Source organism: Notolepis coatsorum (assembly GCF_963971535.1).
Source record: "Notolepis coatsorum genome assembly, chromosome: 13".
Classification (NCBI taxonomy): Eukaryota; Metazoa; Chordata; class Actinopteri; order Aulopiformes; family Paralepididae; genus Notolepis; species Notolepis coatsorum.
In genome coordinates this window covers 37,059,434-37,075,375 of record NC_140177.1, presented here as the reverse complement: position 1 = coordinate 37,075,375, position 15,942 = coordinate 37,059,434, and the positions used below count along the sequence as shown (strand labels likewise).

Below are 15,942 nucleotides of genomic sequence, written 5' to 3'. Positions count from 1 at the left end.
GGTGATTCTGCCCCCATCGTCTGGCTCCCATTCTCCGGCTCGGAGTGAGTTAGACCAGCTCTGCCAGTCCAGTCAGTTGAATCTATGTCTCCCACGCAAGATAGCAGATATTGCAGGATTAGATTAGATTAGATTCAAATGTATTGTCATCATAATACAGCACAAGTACAGTACAACAAAAATAAGTTTGGCATCCAACCAGAGTGCAAATGTAACCGTAAAGTGCAACAGTAATATACAATGTATAGGTGATTAAACTGGATATAAAATATATAAATGAGTTACTCATTACTACTGAGTAGTAGTGCTAATCAGATGTATGTACAGAGTTGTGATACAGGTATAAACACTATGGCAGTAAGTAAGTCATACTGGCCAGCAGTGTAACTAGTATGAGTAGGTAAGGGATATGTACAAATATAGATGTAGTATCTACAGATTTGTAAAAAGGATTAAATGCAGATATGTACAGACATATGTGGATAGATAGATATATATACGGTAAGAATAAATATATGTATATATACAGCATTATTGTACATGCTATTATGCAGAGTTATATGGGTTATATGCAAGTGTATAAGTAGGTATATAGAAGGATTATATGCAGGTATATTCAGACAGATATGGATATATATATATGAGGTAAATATAAATATATAAATGTATATATATATTAAGGCTGTCAAAGTTAACGCGGTATTAACGCGGTAACGCCAGATTCTATTAACGCCACAATCTTTTTAAACTCACGATTAACACATTGTGCGCCATAAACGGCGTAAATCATTATTGCCCGCCATGCGTTGAATGCCAACAACGGCGTAAATCGTTATTGGGATCAATATTAATTTTTTTCGCTATGGCATTCATAATTCATCCAGCCTCCCTCCGGACTGCAGCGGCACCCTGTCTGATATTGCAACGCCTCAATACCGCCGCCTGGTGGATGGTCAGGCGAGTTACACACCAAACCGGAAGTGGCGATCGGTGCATCGAGGAAATTCCTCCGCCAGAGATATATTGTGGCGTGGATCAATATACACACTCGAGTGCATTTGGATCGCTTTCGAAATGCAATCATCGATATGATTTCGGCGTTTATTGCATACAAACCGGAAATGGATCTAGGAGATCGACGTCAAATAATTGGGATCTTTTTCTTCCAGTCTCATCGGCGAACGGTAAGAGGACACTAACGTTATTTTCAGCCCGATTGTCCATTTCTTTGTTTGCAATCAGTCTGATCAATATATCAACCCATACTAAATAACGCCGTTACTGACGATTAGGGGTGGGAATCACCAGTTTCATCACGATACGATACAATATCGATTCTTTGGACAACGATACGATATTTTCCGATATCACAGTCTGCCATGATACGATTCGATTCAGGTGCCTGCGATCGATATGAGACGATATTATATACCCATTTAACACAATCAGTAACATTTAAATCAACAAAAAAAAGGCAATGGAACTATCATTTGACATTTTTATTTTTGAGCTCTTCCAGACATTTAAATGAAAAACAATCTATTGTTTTTAATACAAATAGACCTCCTGTTCACTGTTTTTGGTTTGTTTTTCTTTTTTTCCGATATTAATATCCTATTCACTGTCACAGAGCTGTATTTTGGCTGGAAAAGGCATATTGGGAGTCCGAAGGTGCAGTACCGGCCAGATCCTGGTAGTGGCGCTGTCTCGAGAATGCAGTCCTTCCCAGTCCCTAATGGACCTCTGCTGTTCTCTCAGTTAGCTTACGCTAACGCAACGTTAATTTTGGTATTTAACGCGACGTGGGCATAAAGGAATGGCGAGGATGGAAAGCATGTTAGATGCATTTGACCCGTTGTGGGGGAAAAAACAACAGGCACTTATTTCGGGTCGCAAAATAGGCGGACTCTGAAGCAATGCTGTCTAACGTTAACACACAGAGATATTGTTGTTGCAGCCAGGCGGATATGCTCACCAGGGGATTTTCAAAATAAGAGTATCGCAATATGAATCGATCTTTTTACGTTGCATCGATCCTATTTGATAATTGATAATAGATCGATATATCGATCCGGATCAATGTATCGTCCCACCCCTACTGACAATCAAGGAATTATAAACTACCCCCCCCCCCTTTCCTTCACGCATGATGAAGCATAATGTATACCAATCATATACATTTAAACTTTTTAATATAGCGTGTATAGGAAAGAAACGCCAATCGATAATCTATCATATGCGTCAGGGCCTATAACTAGCGTTTTTGGAATTACAGCAGAAAAGCTTAAAAACATACTTATATTCTCGACGGTATTAACACAACAATGTATGAATAAAAAAATATAACGTTCCCACATCCGGAACGATAGATAATCGATGTTGAATGGGCCATAGTAATGCAGATATAGCTATAATATTTTAAAAGTTATAGCCCTGCAAAGAAGGTAAACATCTCCATAGGTTTACAGCGGTGCCAGACTGGGTATAATGATGGGCATACTGCGTGGCAATCAATGTGTTAACTTTTAAGAAAAAATAAAATATATATATTTTTTTTTACTAGACTTCACTCAGGTGTATTATTGATGCTCTCATTGATACTATGTTTGTTTCTGAAGTGTGTGTGTGTGTGCGTGCGTGCGTGTGTGTGTGTGTGTGTGTGTGTGTGTGTGTGTGTGTGTGTGTGTGTGTGTGTGTGTGTGTGTGTGTGTGTGTGTGTGTGTGTGTGTGTGTGTGTGTGTGTGTGTGTGTGTGTGTGTGTGTGTGTGTGTGTGTGTGTGTGTGTGTGTGTGTGTGTGTGTGTGAGAAATAGAGAGGGAGCAAGAGGGGGGGTGAGAGAGATGAGGAAGGGGCAAGAGAGAAAGAGAGCTGGGAGTGTGTGTGTGAGAGAGAGAGAGGGGGGGGGTGTGTGATTACTCAGCCCTTGTGTGGGTGAATGTAACAAGTTCCTAACGTTTTCTTTCCCCTATTATTTCATGCACACTTTATTCATTGTTTTAAATTATTATTTTCTTTTAAGTTATTTTGTGCATCACTCTGTTTTGAATTTGATGCAAATTTGCAATGCATGAGGATCATCCTTTTGTGTTAAATGGCTGCATAAAGCAAGCATTTGTTGACTCATGTTGATAAGAGTATTAAAACTTGGAACTTGAAAAAGATTTGTTTAAGGTAGATAAAAAAAATGTATGCGATTAATTTGCGATTAATCGCGAGTTAACTATGGACAATCATGCGATTAATCAGATTAAATATTTTATATATGTATATGTATACTGTATATATATATATACAGTATACAGCACTATTGTACATGCTATCATACAGAGTTCATGAACAACAATGGCAGCTATGTTGTTGTTCTGATACAGCCCACAAGAATGACATTACCGTACGTACCATGTGACGAGCAGCGGTGCAGTGATTGGTCTGCTGTTGGCATAATGTCAGGCTACACCTGCGAACAGCCCACATGGTGTTTCTGTCCTGCCAGGTTAGTTATGCCTGCTGGTGTTTAGAATGTTGGGAAAGTCTGTTCTAGATTCAGAATATAATTTATAATATAAATAGTCTGTTCTAGAATATCATTTATAATATAAATAGTCTGTTCTAGAATATCATTTATAATCTAGTCTGTTCTAGATAGAATATAATTTATAATATAAATAGTCTGTTCTAGAATATCATTTATAACAGGCATGTGCATATGGGGGGGGGGGGGGGGGGGCTTTGGGTGCCCAAGCACTTGCCCACGTGCCCCTTGATGGCCAAAGTGCCCTTAAAAAAAGAAATATATATATATATGTGTATTTAATTTTTTCTTTTTTTATTATTATAAAAAAATATCTGAAGGGCAATGCCCATGGTCCTCATCAAGAATAATGTAAACAATTAATAATATTATAAATAAAAAATTAAATAATAATAAATAAATATTTTAATGCCCGTCTGTCTGAGGTGCATGTTTATGTTGCGCTACACGTCACCCTCCCTCTTGGAATGACGGGCCCATTAGCCAATAGAAAGCTAGCGCAAACCGAGCATCTCGCCTCACGTTTGCCCATCTGTCAGCTGATTTTTTATACATGTGCCCTTTTTCAAATTTGAGCACCTGCCTCTCTAAAGGTCTCTGCACGTCCCTGATTTATAATAGAAATAGTCTGTTCTAGAATATAATTTATAATATAAATAGTCTGTTCAGAATATAATTTATAATATAAATAGTCTGTTCTAGAATATGATTGTGACGGGGTCCTCTCCCGAACTCCTTTGATTCTCTCATAAACAGGCGTAGTCGAAAGATCTCGTTGGTGGGTGTTTATTTCCCGCCTCCCAAAAGTGCAGAGGTGATATAGTTTTACAAAAAATGTGAAAAGTGAAAGTAACGTAAACCAAAATACCCTATACTTACTATATCTAACAAAAGTGCAAAAAGAGAAAACAAATAAACAAAACAAAATATACTTAATACTTAACACTACACAAAGTCTAAATACACAATATACACTACTACTTCTACTACAAGCAATACCAACACGTTGTACTAGGGATCCTGGTTACCTTCACTGTAACTCAGTCCATTCAAGACTGACGTCCCTGGGCCAAAGCAGCTCTCTTGTATCCAATAGCCCCTCCCACTAGGCTTTAAACAGGATGTACATATTATTATTCTTTTTAACACATTAAACCAATTCCTACACACAAAATATATATCCTCCACTATATCACATAACTTCCAACTGTTTTAAATTACAGATAACCAAGTAAACAGTACAATACAATCATATCGCTCACGTGACGATTACCTTGCGTCAACCCCTCCCATTTAACCTGGCGGATATGTGTGCTTCTGCTTGGCCAACACGTCAACCTAGGAGTGCAGAGCGAAGCGAATGCATCATGACTGTGAGTAAATAAATGTGATGTGATGAATGAATGTCTTGCTGTATGAACGTCATTCTGCTATAACAACGGAATGAAATGATTGTGCGCATTCGGACATCCTACGAAAGCTGACAAGAGGGAATGTTTGGTGTGTGTGTGTGTGTGTGTGTGTGTGTGTGTGTGTGGGTTGCTCCGCGGCATATGGCGTGTGTGCGTTCCCATGTGCGCTGTCCACATGAAACGCACCACATTACATTATACGGTTATGGTATATGGAAAGACAGACAATGAGTGTGTGTGTATGTACAGTATGCGCACTGCCCGCAAAGTCAGTGACGGAGCCGCACCGTCACAATGATTTATAATATAATATGTTCTAGAATATAATTTAAAATATAAGAAGCCTCTTCTGGAATAACATTTAGAATATATTAACCCAATTTAAATGTCCTTCTGATCAGGCCAGTCTCTTCTGTACAGATATGGGCAGGGTAATAGTAGAAATACAAAAATATAGGCAATACAATTTTATCTGAATATAAAAATATGAGAAAAATGAACAGTGTAAACAAAGGTGCAGATGATGTTCTGTATGCCTTGTCGGGTATATTATACTTAAATATAGGCAATACATAATTTGAATCTGAATAATACTATGAGTAAGAGTAAACGGTATACACAAGGTGCAGTATACACAAGGTACCCTAACTGGCATGATGCACATCATACGTTGGTTAACACATTGGGCGCCAACCACGAGTAAAGTTGGGTTATCTCGCCATGCATTGAGCGCCAGGACATGGGGAATCATCCTGAGATCAGCAAAGTGCAATACAGGCCGCATCCTCTCCGGTGGCGGTATCGAGCACCCTTTGTATCTTGGCCTGTGCGTCGATCAAATGTCTCCGGGCGGACTTTTCTTTGTCGGGCAAGTGGAGCGGTTGTCCCGATCGTATTGAGAAGCGTCAAATGCTCCCGATGCATGATGTGTGGTGGATTATGTGGGCCACACGATTAACACCAATACTGGGACTCGCGATCAGATAATTGGAATATTCTTTTTGGGGTACATCCTAGTGAAGGTAAGGGCTATGATATCAATCCTGCTGTGATCCAACCATGTCGTCACCTTGATCGCAACATGTGTGTGTAATGTTACTCCATAACGTATGCCGTTGGTGACGATCAAAGCATCAAAAAACGACCCCCCCCCCCCCCCCACCCTTCATGCATTCATGATGAAACATAATACCTATAATATAGATTTGATTTGAAAATAGTAGCGTGTCCAGGCGAGAAACAGCAACGCTTTTAGTGAAATGCACGTATTGCTGCATAGCGTCGTTTTCTGGGATTAGACAGGATCACTCTAAAACTATACTGATATTCACCATGGTATAAAACGGGTTAAATGGATGAACAAATTATTTCTTTTTCACATATTGAACAATAGATGGTTGATGTCAGATGGGCCATAGTATTGTATCCATAGCTATAATATAGAATATAATATAGCCCTGCAAACACCACCACTTATTCCTATCTCTTAGAGCTTGGCGTGGTAAGAACAAACAATGCTCAACTCTGTGGCGTCCATTGAGTTAAGAGTCAGACACATTTAGTGGTCAGACATTCCTAATAGTTCTGAAGTTCTGCAGCCGCTAGTTATCCTGGTGTTAGTTCTCCAGCTGCTAGTTCTCCAGCCGCTAGTTATCCTGGTGTTAGTTCTCCAGCCCTTAGTTCTCCAGCCGTTAGTTCTCCAACCCTTAGTTATCCAGCCGTTAGCTATCCGGCCGCTGACAGTTGTGGAGCCTGATGGTCCATGTAAACGCAGCCAGTGTCGTTTAAATGACTCTTTGAGAGTTGAACCCACAACCTCTCCCTCTGCCTGGTCCTACAGTCCATGTAGTCTCAGCTCCTCTCCCCTCAGACTCAGACCCTCCCCAGGCAGACAACACACTTTCTACTGGTGGACGGAGGAGGAATTTACCGGACAAAGATGGTGTAATCCTCTACGGCGTCTAGGCTTTGTGTTTGTCTGTGTGTGTGTGTGTTTGTGTGTGTGTGCATGTGTGTGTGCGTGTGTGTGTGTGTGTGTGTGTGTGTGTCTGAACAGTGGGGGATTTAAGGGGCCGGTGAGCTCAACCTCAGCAGGGGACATTTGACTCTTGGCTGCATGAGCTGCAGAGCCCGGCCAATGCTGTACATCATGTTTTGTTTAACTCTATATGTAGGCAATATTTCAGAAGTACAATGATAAGTGAGTGGAGGCTTCTGTCACATTCTATAATGTAATAATAATGCAGGACTTTGGAGAAGTCTTTATTTGGCATGCAGTGACACTGGCGATGGGCAGCACACACACAGGAACACACATGCAATTGTTGGGTCACAGATGCGATTGAGTTCTGGGGTGGAACCAGAGGCAGGTTGTTCTAGTGTAGAACCAGAGGCAGGTTGTTCTGGTGTAGAACCAGAGGCAGGTTGTTCTGGTGTAGAACCAGAGGCAGGTTGTTCTGGTGTAGAACCAGAGGCAGGTTGTTCTGGTGTAGAACCAGAGGCAGGTTGTTCTGGTGTAGAACCAGAGGCAGGTTGTTGGAGGATTAAGGATTTAAGGATTAATGCGTCCCCCTCTTTTCTTTTCCTGGAGAAATTAGTAGAGCCGACTGATACTGGATGTTTGGGGCCGATACCGATATTAGGAAGTAAAATATGCAGATATTGATATCAGCTGATATTCTTCACACATACAGTATATATACTGTGTATATATATATATATATATATATATATATTAGAGGTGGGCATAGATAAAAAAAAATTTAATCTAGATTAATCTATCTGCAATCCTGGAGTTAATCTAGATTAAAATGGCTCATTTGAAGTCTGCCGAAGGCATTCAAAATATGTGTGTTCTACCTAGGGATGGGTATCATTAGGATTTTATGGATACTACTACTCTTATCGATACTGCTTAACGGTTCGGTACTTTATCGACATTGCTTTATTATTTATAACTTTATAAATAAATATTATTTCTTCAGCAACAGCAGCAGCAATGTTCTTTTATATAACTTTATAAATAAATATAATAAATAAATATTATTTCTTCAGCAACAGCAGCAACAATGTTTTAAATGTGTCTGAATTATAGACTTTTTATAATAAACAACAAATGTAAGGTAAAAAAAACAATATACACTGAATGATTAGTTGTTACCTAAAGCCCTTGGACTCCACTGTAGAGAAGGGGTGCCGGCCTTTGACAACAAACTGGGTCACAGCCCTGTGACACTCGTTCCCCCTATCCTCTGTCATCATTCCTAGCTGCTAGGGTGAAGGGACTTTGCTTGGCCGGGACCGGTGGTGGTGGTGGAGGGAGGGGTGGGCTGGGACATGGTGGCTGCAGCCTCAGCCTGACGATCTATAAAAAGTTGTCATCTTTCAAATATATTTGTAGCTAAACAATTAGCTAAGCAATTATATGTTATTTATTAGCCTATTCGTAATAATTCGTTATTAGCCTAGCTAACTCCGTATCTTGGTTTACCTGCAGTGGACGTGGATGGAGATGGAACACTGCAAGCAAAGCAGTCGAAAACGGCGCATTTCTGCAGACTAATGTTACGTTTTGACAACAGATGTTTTGACAAATTGCTTGTATTCAAGTTTCAAGTTTCAAGTTATTGCCACCCTTACTTGCAAATGTTTTATTGCACTTGTGGCAACGTGCGTTGTCGGCATCGACTTTCGTGAAGTGTACCCAGACTTTCGTTTTGTTCTCTCCACCATGATGAGCGCAGAGCTCGGTCTATGTCCAGCGCGCTTCAACACGAAGCCACGGACAGGCCCCTCCCTTAAGTACCTGTATGTGTATTTTGTGTGAGTGTGTGTGGCTCGCGACAGTGTGTGTGGCTCGCTTCTTGTGCAGACAGAGAGAGGAGAGGAGACCCACTTTGAGAATAGATTAACGGCGGCAATTTCTTTATCGCGCGATAACAGTCTGCTGTTAACTTAGCCCAGTAACGGCGTTAACGGCCCAGCTCTAATATATATATATATGTTGTTTATTTGTAGTCCCCAGACCTTACTACTTCCACCCTCAGCCATATGTAGCTGGAACCAAACTAGTTTGCAATGCAACTCTGTACATACATCTGATTAGCACGATTACTCGGTAGTCATTTATATATTATTGTATACCCAGTTTAATCATCTGTACATTGTATTGTTATTGCACTTTACAGTTACATTTGCACTCTGACCTGGATGCCAAACGTATTTTCGTTGCACTGTACTTGTGCTGTATGATGATATTACATTTTAATCTAATCTAATCAAGCGCAAATGTAATAATCTGCAGACATTCAGTTATCTGTAGTTTTAGAAGCTGAATTCATTGTTCATGAATCATGTCTAATCTAAAATAATCTAATACCTTGAGGAAAATAAAGGTTTGGAAACCAATGCCATAAATCTCCATTGGGCTCATCGCTCTTTAAACAGTGTAGTCTGTGACTGTAGAGGTTGCTCCTAGTCCTCCTTTCAGCAGGAGGACTAGGATTACTAGGAAGACTAGGAGGACTAGGACAATGCTCTTCACTGTTAATCCCATTATACTCGCAGCACTAATGAGTCACATAGCTCTCTAATCCCTTCCGGGAGACACCATGAGTTACACACAGTGCTTCACTGTTTCCTTTAGTTGTCTTTCTCAACGAGAAGCAGCATCACTTAAAGGTGGAATCCGTAATGTCGTCAAACAGCGACCAGGCAAAAGGTCTGACCCCTCCTCATTAGATTAGATTAGATTCAAATGTATTGTACAGTACAACGGAAAGATGTGTGGCATCCAACCAGAGTGCACATATAATAGTGTAATATACAATGTACAGGTTATTAAACTGGGTATTGCATGTATAAGTTAATACTACTGTGTAATAGTGCTAATCAGATGTACATGTACAGTTGTAGTATTTATATGTACAGTGATACAGGCATAAAAACACTATGGCAGTAAGTCATACTGGTCAGCAGTGTAACTAGTAAGAGTAGGTAAGGGTGTAATATGTACAGATATAGGGTAGTATATAGGGTAGTATCTACAGATTACAGATGTAATGTATGTGATACACCTGTTGATACACCTGTTAGAATCGACTCTCTATAACACCAGAGCTGCTCACCATATCCCTATAACACCAGAGCTGCTCACCATATCTCTATAACACCAGAGCTGCTCACCATATCTCTATAACACCAGGCTGCTCACCATATCTCTATAACACCAGAGCTGCTCACCATATCTCTATAACACCAGATCTGCTCACCATATCTCTATAACAGCAGAGCTGCTCACCATATCTCTATAACACCAGAGCTGCTCACCATATCTCTATAACAGCAGAGCTGCTCACCATATCTCTATAGAGTCTATAACACTAGAGCTGCTCACCATATCTCTATAACACCAGAGCTGCTCACCGTATCTCTATAACACCAGAGCTGCTCACCATATCTCTATAACACCAGAGCTGCTCACAATATCTCTATAACACCAGAGCTGCTCACCATATCTCTATAACACCAGAGCTGCTCACCATATCTCTAACACCAGAGCTGCTCACCGTATCTCTATAACACCAGAGCTGCTCACCAGAAGGCCTACCGGGAGGAGGTTGAGGTACTGGAACGCTGGTGCCAGGACAACAGCCTGCTCCTGAACATTGGTAAAACCAAGGAGCTGATCGTGGATTTTAGGAGAAGACAGCAGGGGACACACACACCACTGAGGATAAACGGGGCTACCGTGGACAGGGTGAGCAGCTTCAAGTACCTGGGGGTCCACATCTCAGAGGATCTGACATGGACAACACACATAGACTCAGTAGTAAAAATGGCGAAGCAGCGCCTCTACCACCTGAGACAGTTAAGGAAGTTCAGAGTATCTGGGAAGATACTCCAGTCCTTCTACTCCGGAGCTGTAGAGAGTATCTTGACTGGAAACATCACTGCCTGGTATGGAAACAGCACGGCACAGGACAAGAAGGCCCTACAGAGAGTGGTACGCTCAGCCGAGCGTACCACAGGTATTGCACTACCACCCCTGCAGGTCCTATATAACAAGAGGTGCAAATCCAGAGCCTGCAGAATAATGAAAGACCCTCACCACCCCAATAACAGCCTGTTCCAGCTGCTGAGGTCAGGCAGACGCCTGCGAACCCCAGCTACTAGGACAGAGAGACTTCGGCTCAGCTTCTTCCCCCAGGCCATCAGAGCCTTGAACACTGAACTCTCCACACACAAGCACACATGAGCACACACACAACACACACTGTACACGCTCACACACTAGCAGCCACTTTAACATGAGCACACACACACTCATGCTGCACACGCTCACTCTTATGGCCACTTTACAAAAGGAAAGGTCACTTTAAGAATAGTATAGTATAACTTGAGATTGTATAATATAGCATTGTATAGCAGTGTACATACTGTAAAGACCCAGTGCCTCATCCGTAGCTAACAGTGTATTGCACTATCACAGGACCTAGAATGTCCTACCATGCTCTGTAAAAACTCATGTACATATACCGATATGCCCTACTTTGATTACTTGTATTATGCACAATCGTTGCGGGCAAGACCCCCCGCATTTCATTGTATACTTGTATGCCGTGACAAATAAAACTCTTGACTTGACTTGACATATCTCTATAACACCAGAGCTGCTCACCATATCTCTATAACATCAGAGCTGCTCACCATATCTCTATAACAACAGAGCTGCTCACCATATCTCTATAACACCAGAGCTGCTCACCATATCTCTATAACACCAGAGCTTCTCACCATATCTCGCTAGATGGTTCCCATGTTCACACTTCCAGTTTATTGCTCCCAGCAGTTGGAACGAGATGCAGATTGATCCCCCCTCACTACTTTTAAGGACTCTATCGCAGAGTTGTTTAGACAAACCTGCAACTGAATTCTAGAAATTGTATTTTATTTTTATTTAACCTTTAACCAGATAAAAAAAAAAGCATTGAGACAAAATTGTATTTACAATGCTGACCTGGCCAAGAAAGCAGCAACGTTTCCACAATGGTAAACACAACAAAAACATATAAAACACAGAGAACAACACAACAAAAAGCAATCACTACATTGTGCACATTTGGAACAATAAAAAGACCATGGTTCATTACTACATGAGCAGCAGGTGGTAAGGACCTCAGATAACATCCATTTCAAACTGGCTAAAGGAACAAGTGCCATCAGTTTGAGGCTTGACTGAAGGTCATTCCAAGACCAAGGACAAAAATAAAAAAGACTCCTTTTTCCAAATGGTTTCACTTCCCCTTTAATGCTTTTCTCTGACTATAAGGAAGCACTGCTTGTAGGTCAGTCTGAAAGAGGTCATGAATGAAGACCCCTCCCCCCTCAGCAGGCCAGACCCTCGTTGACCTAATTCTGTGACTGGCTGTCTGACTGACTAATCACTCATCTCTGCCCAACCACTGGAGGGGATATGAGACATGGATTTGTGTGTGTGGGTGTGGTGAATCGTAGTAGCGTGAGCCTTTATTATTAATTGATTTAACCTTTAACTAGGTGGGTCAATTAAGAACTAATTCTTATTTACATTGACGGCCTGGTGAGAGGACAAAATGGCCTCTCGTGGGTAACCGGGAAAGGGGACAAAAAATGTAATAGAAAAGAAAGAAATTACAAGGTATGTAATGCATGAAGCAGAACAGACTAATTACAGTTAAACTGTATACGGTGAGCAGCTCTAGTGTTATAGACTCTATAGAGATATGGTGAGCAGCTCTGGTGTTATAGATATATGGTGAGCAGCTCTGGTGTTATAGAGATATGGTGAGCAGCTCTGGTGTTATAGACTATAGAGATATGGTGAGCAGCTCTGGTGTTATAGACTATACTATAGAGATATGGTGAGCAGCTCTGGTGTTATAGACTATAGAGATATGGTGAGCAGCTCTGGTGTTATAGACTCTAGAGATATGGTGAGCAGCTCTGGTGTTATAGACTATACTATAGAGATACGGTGAGCAGCTCTAGTGTTATAGACTCTATAGAGATATGGTGAGCAGCTCTGGTGTTATAGAGATATGGTGAGCAGCTCTGGTGTTATAGAGATATGGTGAGCAGCTCTGGTGTTATAGAGATATGGTGAGCAGCTCTGGTGTTATAGAGATATGGTGAGCAGTTCTGGTGTTATAGAGATATGGTGAGCAGCTCTGGTGTTATAGAGATATGGTGAGCAGCTCTGGTGTTATAGAGATATGGTGAGCAGCTCTGGTGTTATAGAGATATGGTGAGCAGCTCTGGTGTTATAGAGATATGGTGAGCAGCTCTGGTGTTATAGAGATATGGTGAGCAGCTCTGGTGTTATAGAGATATAGGGAGTAGATGACCATTTGAACAGGTGTATCAAATAAGGATGGGTCAGCCAGGGAAGGTTTTGTGTCTCCTGGTCTTCTTCTCATCTTTTTGTCTTCTTCTCATCTTCTTCTTGTTTTCTTCTTGTCTTCTTCTTATCTTCTCATCTTATTTTCATCTTCTTCTCGTCTCCTTCTCATCTTCTTTTCATCTTCTTGTTTTCTTCTCATCTTCTTCTCGTCTTCTTCTCGTCTTCTTCTCATCTTCTTGTCTTCTTCTTGTCTTCTTCTCGTCTCCTTCTCGTCTCCTTCTCGTCTCCTTCTCGTCTTCTTCTCGTCTTCTTCTCGTCTTCTCATCTCCTTCTCGTCTCCTTCTCGTCTCCTTCTCGTCTTCTTCTCGTCTTCTTCTCATCTTCATGTTTTCTTCTCGTCTCCTTCTCGTCTCCTTCTCGTCTCCTTCTCGTCTCCTTCTCGTCTCCTTCTCGTCTTCTTCTCGTCTTCTTCTCATCTTCATGTTTTCTTCTCGTCTCCTTCTCGTCTCCTTCTCGTCTTCTTCTCGTCTTCTTCTCGTCTTCTCATCTCCTTCTCGTCTCCTTCTCGTCTTCTTCTCGTCTCCTTCTCGTCTCCTTCTCGTCTCCTTCTCGTCTCCTTCTCGTCTCCTTCTCGTCTCCTTCTCGTCTTCTTCTCATCTTCTTCTCGTCTTCTTCTCGTCTTCTCATCTCCTTCTCATCTCCTTCCCGTCTCCTTCTCCTCTTCTTCTCTTCTTCTCTTCTTCTCGTCTCCTTCTTGTCTCCTTCTTGTCTCCTTCTCGTCTTCTTCTCATCTTCTTCTCGTCTTCTTCTCGTCTTCTCATCTCCTTCTCGTCTCCTTCTCGTCTTCTTCTCGTCTTCTTCTCATCTTCTTCTCGTCTTCTTCTCGTCTTCTCATCTCCTTCTCGTCTCCTTCTCATCTTCTTCTCGTCTCCTTCTCGTCTCCTTCTCGTCTCCTTATCGTCTTCTTCTCGTCTCCTTCTCGTCTTCTTCTCGTCTCCTTCTCGTCTCCTTCTCGTCTTCTTCTCGTCTTCTTCTCGTCTTCTTATCGTCTCCTTCTCGTCTTCTTCTCGTCTCCTTCTCCTCTTCTTCTCGTCTTCTTCTCATCTCCTTCTCATCTCCTTCTCGTCTCCTTCTCGTCTTCTTATCGTCTCCTTCTCGTCTTCTTCTCGTCTCCTTCTCGTCTTCTCGTCTCCTTCTCGTCTCCTTCTCGTCTCCTTCTCGTCTCCTTCTCGTCTTCTTATCGTCTCCTTATCGTCTTCTTCTCGTCTCCTTCTCGTCTTCTTATCGTCTCCTTCTCGTCTTCTTCTCGTCTCCTTATCGTCTTCTTCTCGTCTCCTTCTCGTCTTCTTATCGTCTCCTTCTCGTCTTCTTGTCTTCTCCTTCTTGTCTTCTCGTCTCCTTCTTGTCTTCTTGTCTCCTTCTCATCTTCTTCTCATCTCCTTCTCGTCTCCTTCTCGTCTTCTTCTCGTCTCCTTCTCGTCTTCTTCTCGTCTTCTTCTCGTCTCCTTCTCATCTTCTTCTTGTCTCCTTCTCATCTTCTTCTCGTCTCCTTCTCATCTTCTTCTTGTCTCCTTCTCATCTTCTCGTCTCCTTCTCATCTCCTTCTCATCTCCTTCTCGTCTCCTTCTCATCTCCTTCTTGTCTCCTTCTTGTCTTCTCGTCTCCTTCTCATCTTCTTCTTGTCTCCTTCTCATCTTCTTCTCGTCTCCTTCTCATCTTCTTCTTGTCTCCTTCTCATCTTCTTCTCGTCTTCTTCTCGTCTTCTTCTCGTCTTCTTCTCGTCTTCTTCTCGTCTCCTTCTCTTCTTCTTGTCTCCTTCTCATCTTCTTCTCGTCTCCTTCTCGTCTCCTTCTCGTCTCCTTCTCTTCTCCTTCTCTTCTTCTCGTCTCCTTCTCGTCTTCCTCTCGTCTTCTTCTCGTCTCCTTCTCGTCTTCTTCTCGTCTCCTTCTCGTCTCCTCGTCTCCTTCTCGTCTCCTTCGCGTCTCCTTCTCATCTTCTTCTCGTCTCCTTCTCATCTTCTTCTCGTCTCCTTCTTGTCTTCTATGGTCGTCTCCAGTACATCAACGGTGGGAACCTGGAGCAGCTCCTGGACGGCAACAAGCACCTGAGCTGGGCCTGCAGAGTGAAGCTGGCCTACGACCTCTCCAGCGGCCTGGCCTACCTGCACTCCAAGGGCATCTTCCACCGAGACCTGACCTCCAAGGTGCCTGCTCTCTCACCTTCAGATGAACCAGAGACGCACACTGTTAAAGGAACCAGAGACGCACACTGTTAAAGGAACGAGAGACACACACTGTTATAGGAACGAGAGACACACACTGTTAAAGGAACGAGAGACGCACACTGTTAAAGGAACCAGAGACGCACACTGTTAAAGGAACGAGAGACACACACTGTTATAGGAACGAGAGACACACACTGTTAAAGGAACGAGAGACGCACACTGTTAAAGGAACCAGAGACGCACACTGTTAAAGGAACGAGAGACACACACTGTTATAGGAACAAGAGACGCACACTGTTAAAGGAATGAGAGACGCACACTGTTAAAGGAACGAGAGACACACACTGTTAAAGGAACGAGAGACACACTGTTATAGGAGTCCAGGAGTCAGAGT

The 15,942-nt window shown here is 42.1% G+C and overlaps 1 protein-coding gene across 1 annotated transcript in view; it reads left to right on the top strand.

Moving 5' to 3' along the window:
- tesk2 (testis associated actin remodelling kinase 2) overlaps positions 1-15,942 on the top strand; it is a gene marked incomplete at its 3' end in the record, with an annotated part of 150,954 nt that overhangs the window by 90,098 nt on the left and 44,914 nt on the right. The window contains exon 6 of the mRNA XM_084327638.1: positions 15,381-15,527. Within this exon, the coding sequence (XP_084183764.1) occupies positions 15,381-15,527 (147 nt within the window). The remainder of the gene's footprint in view (positions 1-15,380; positions 15,528-15,942) is intronic.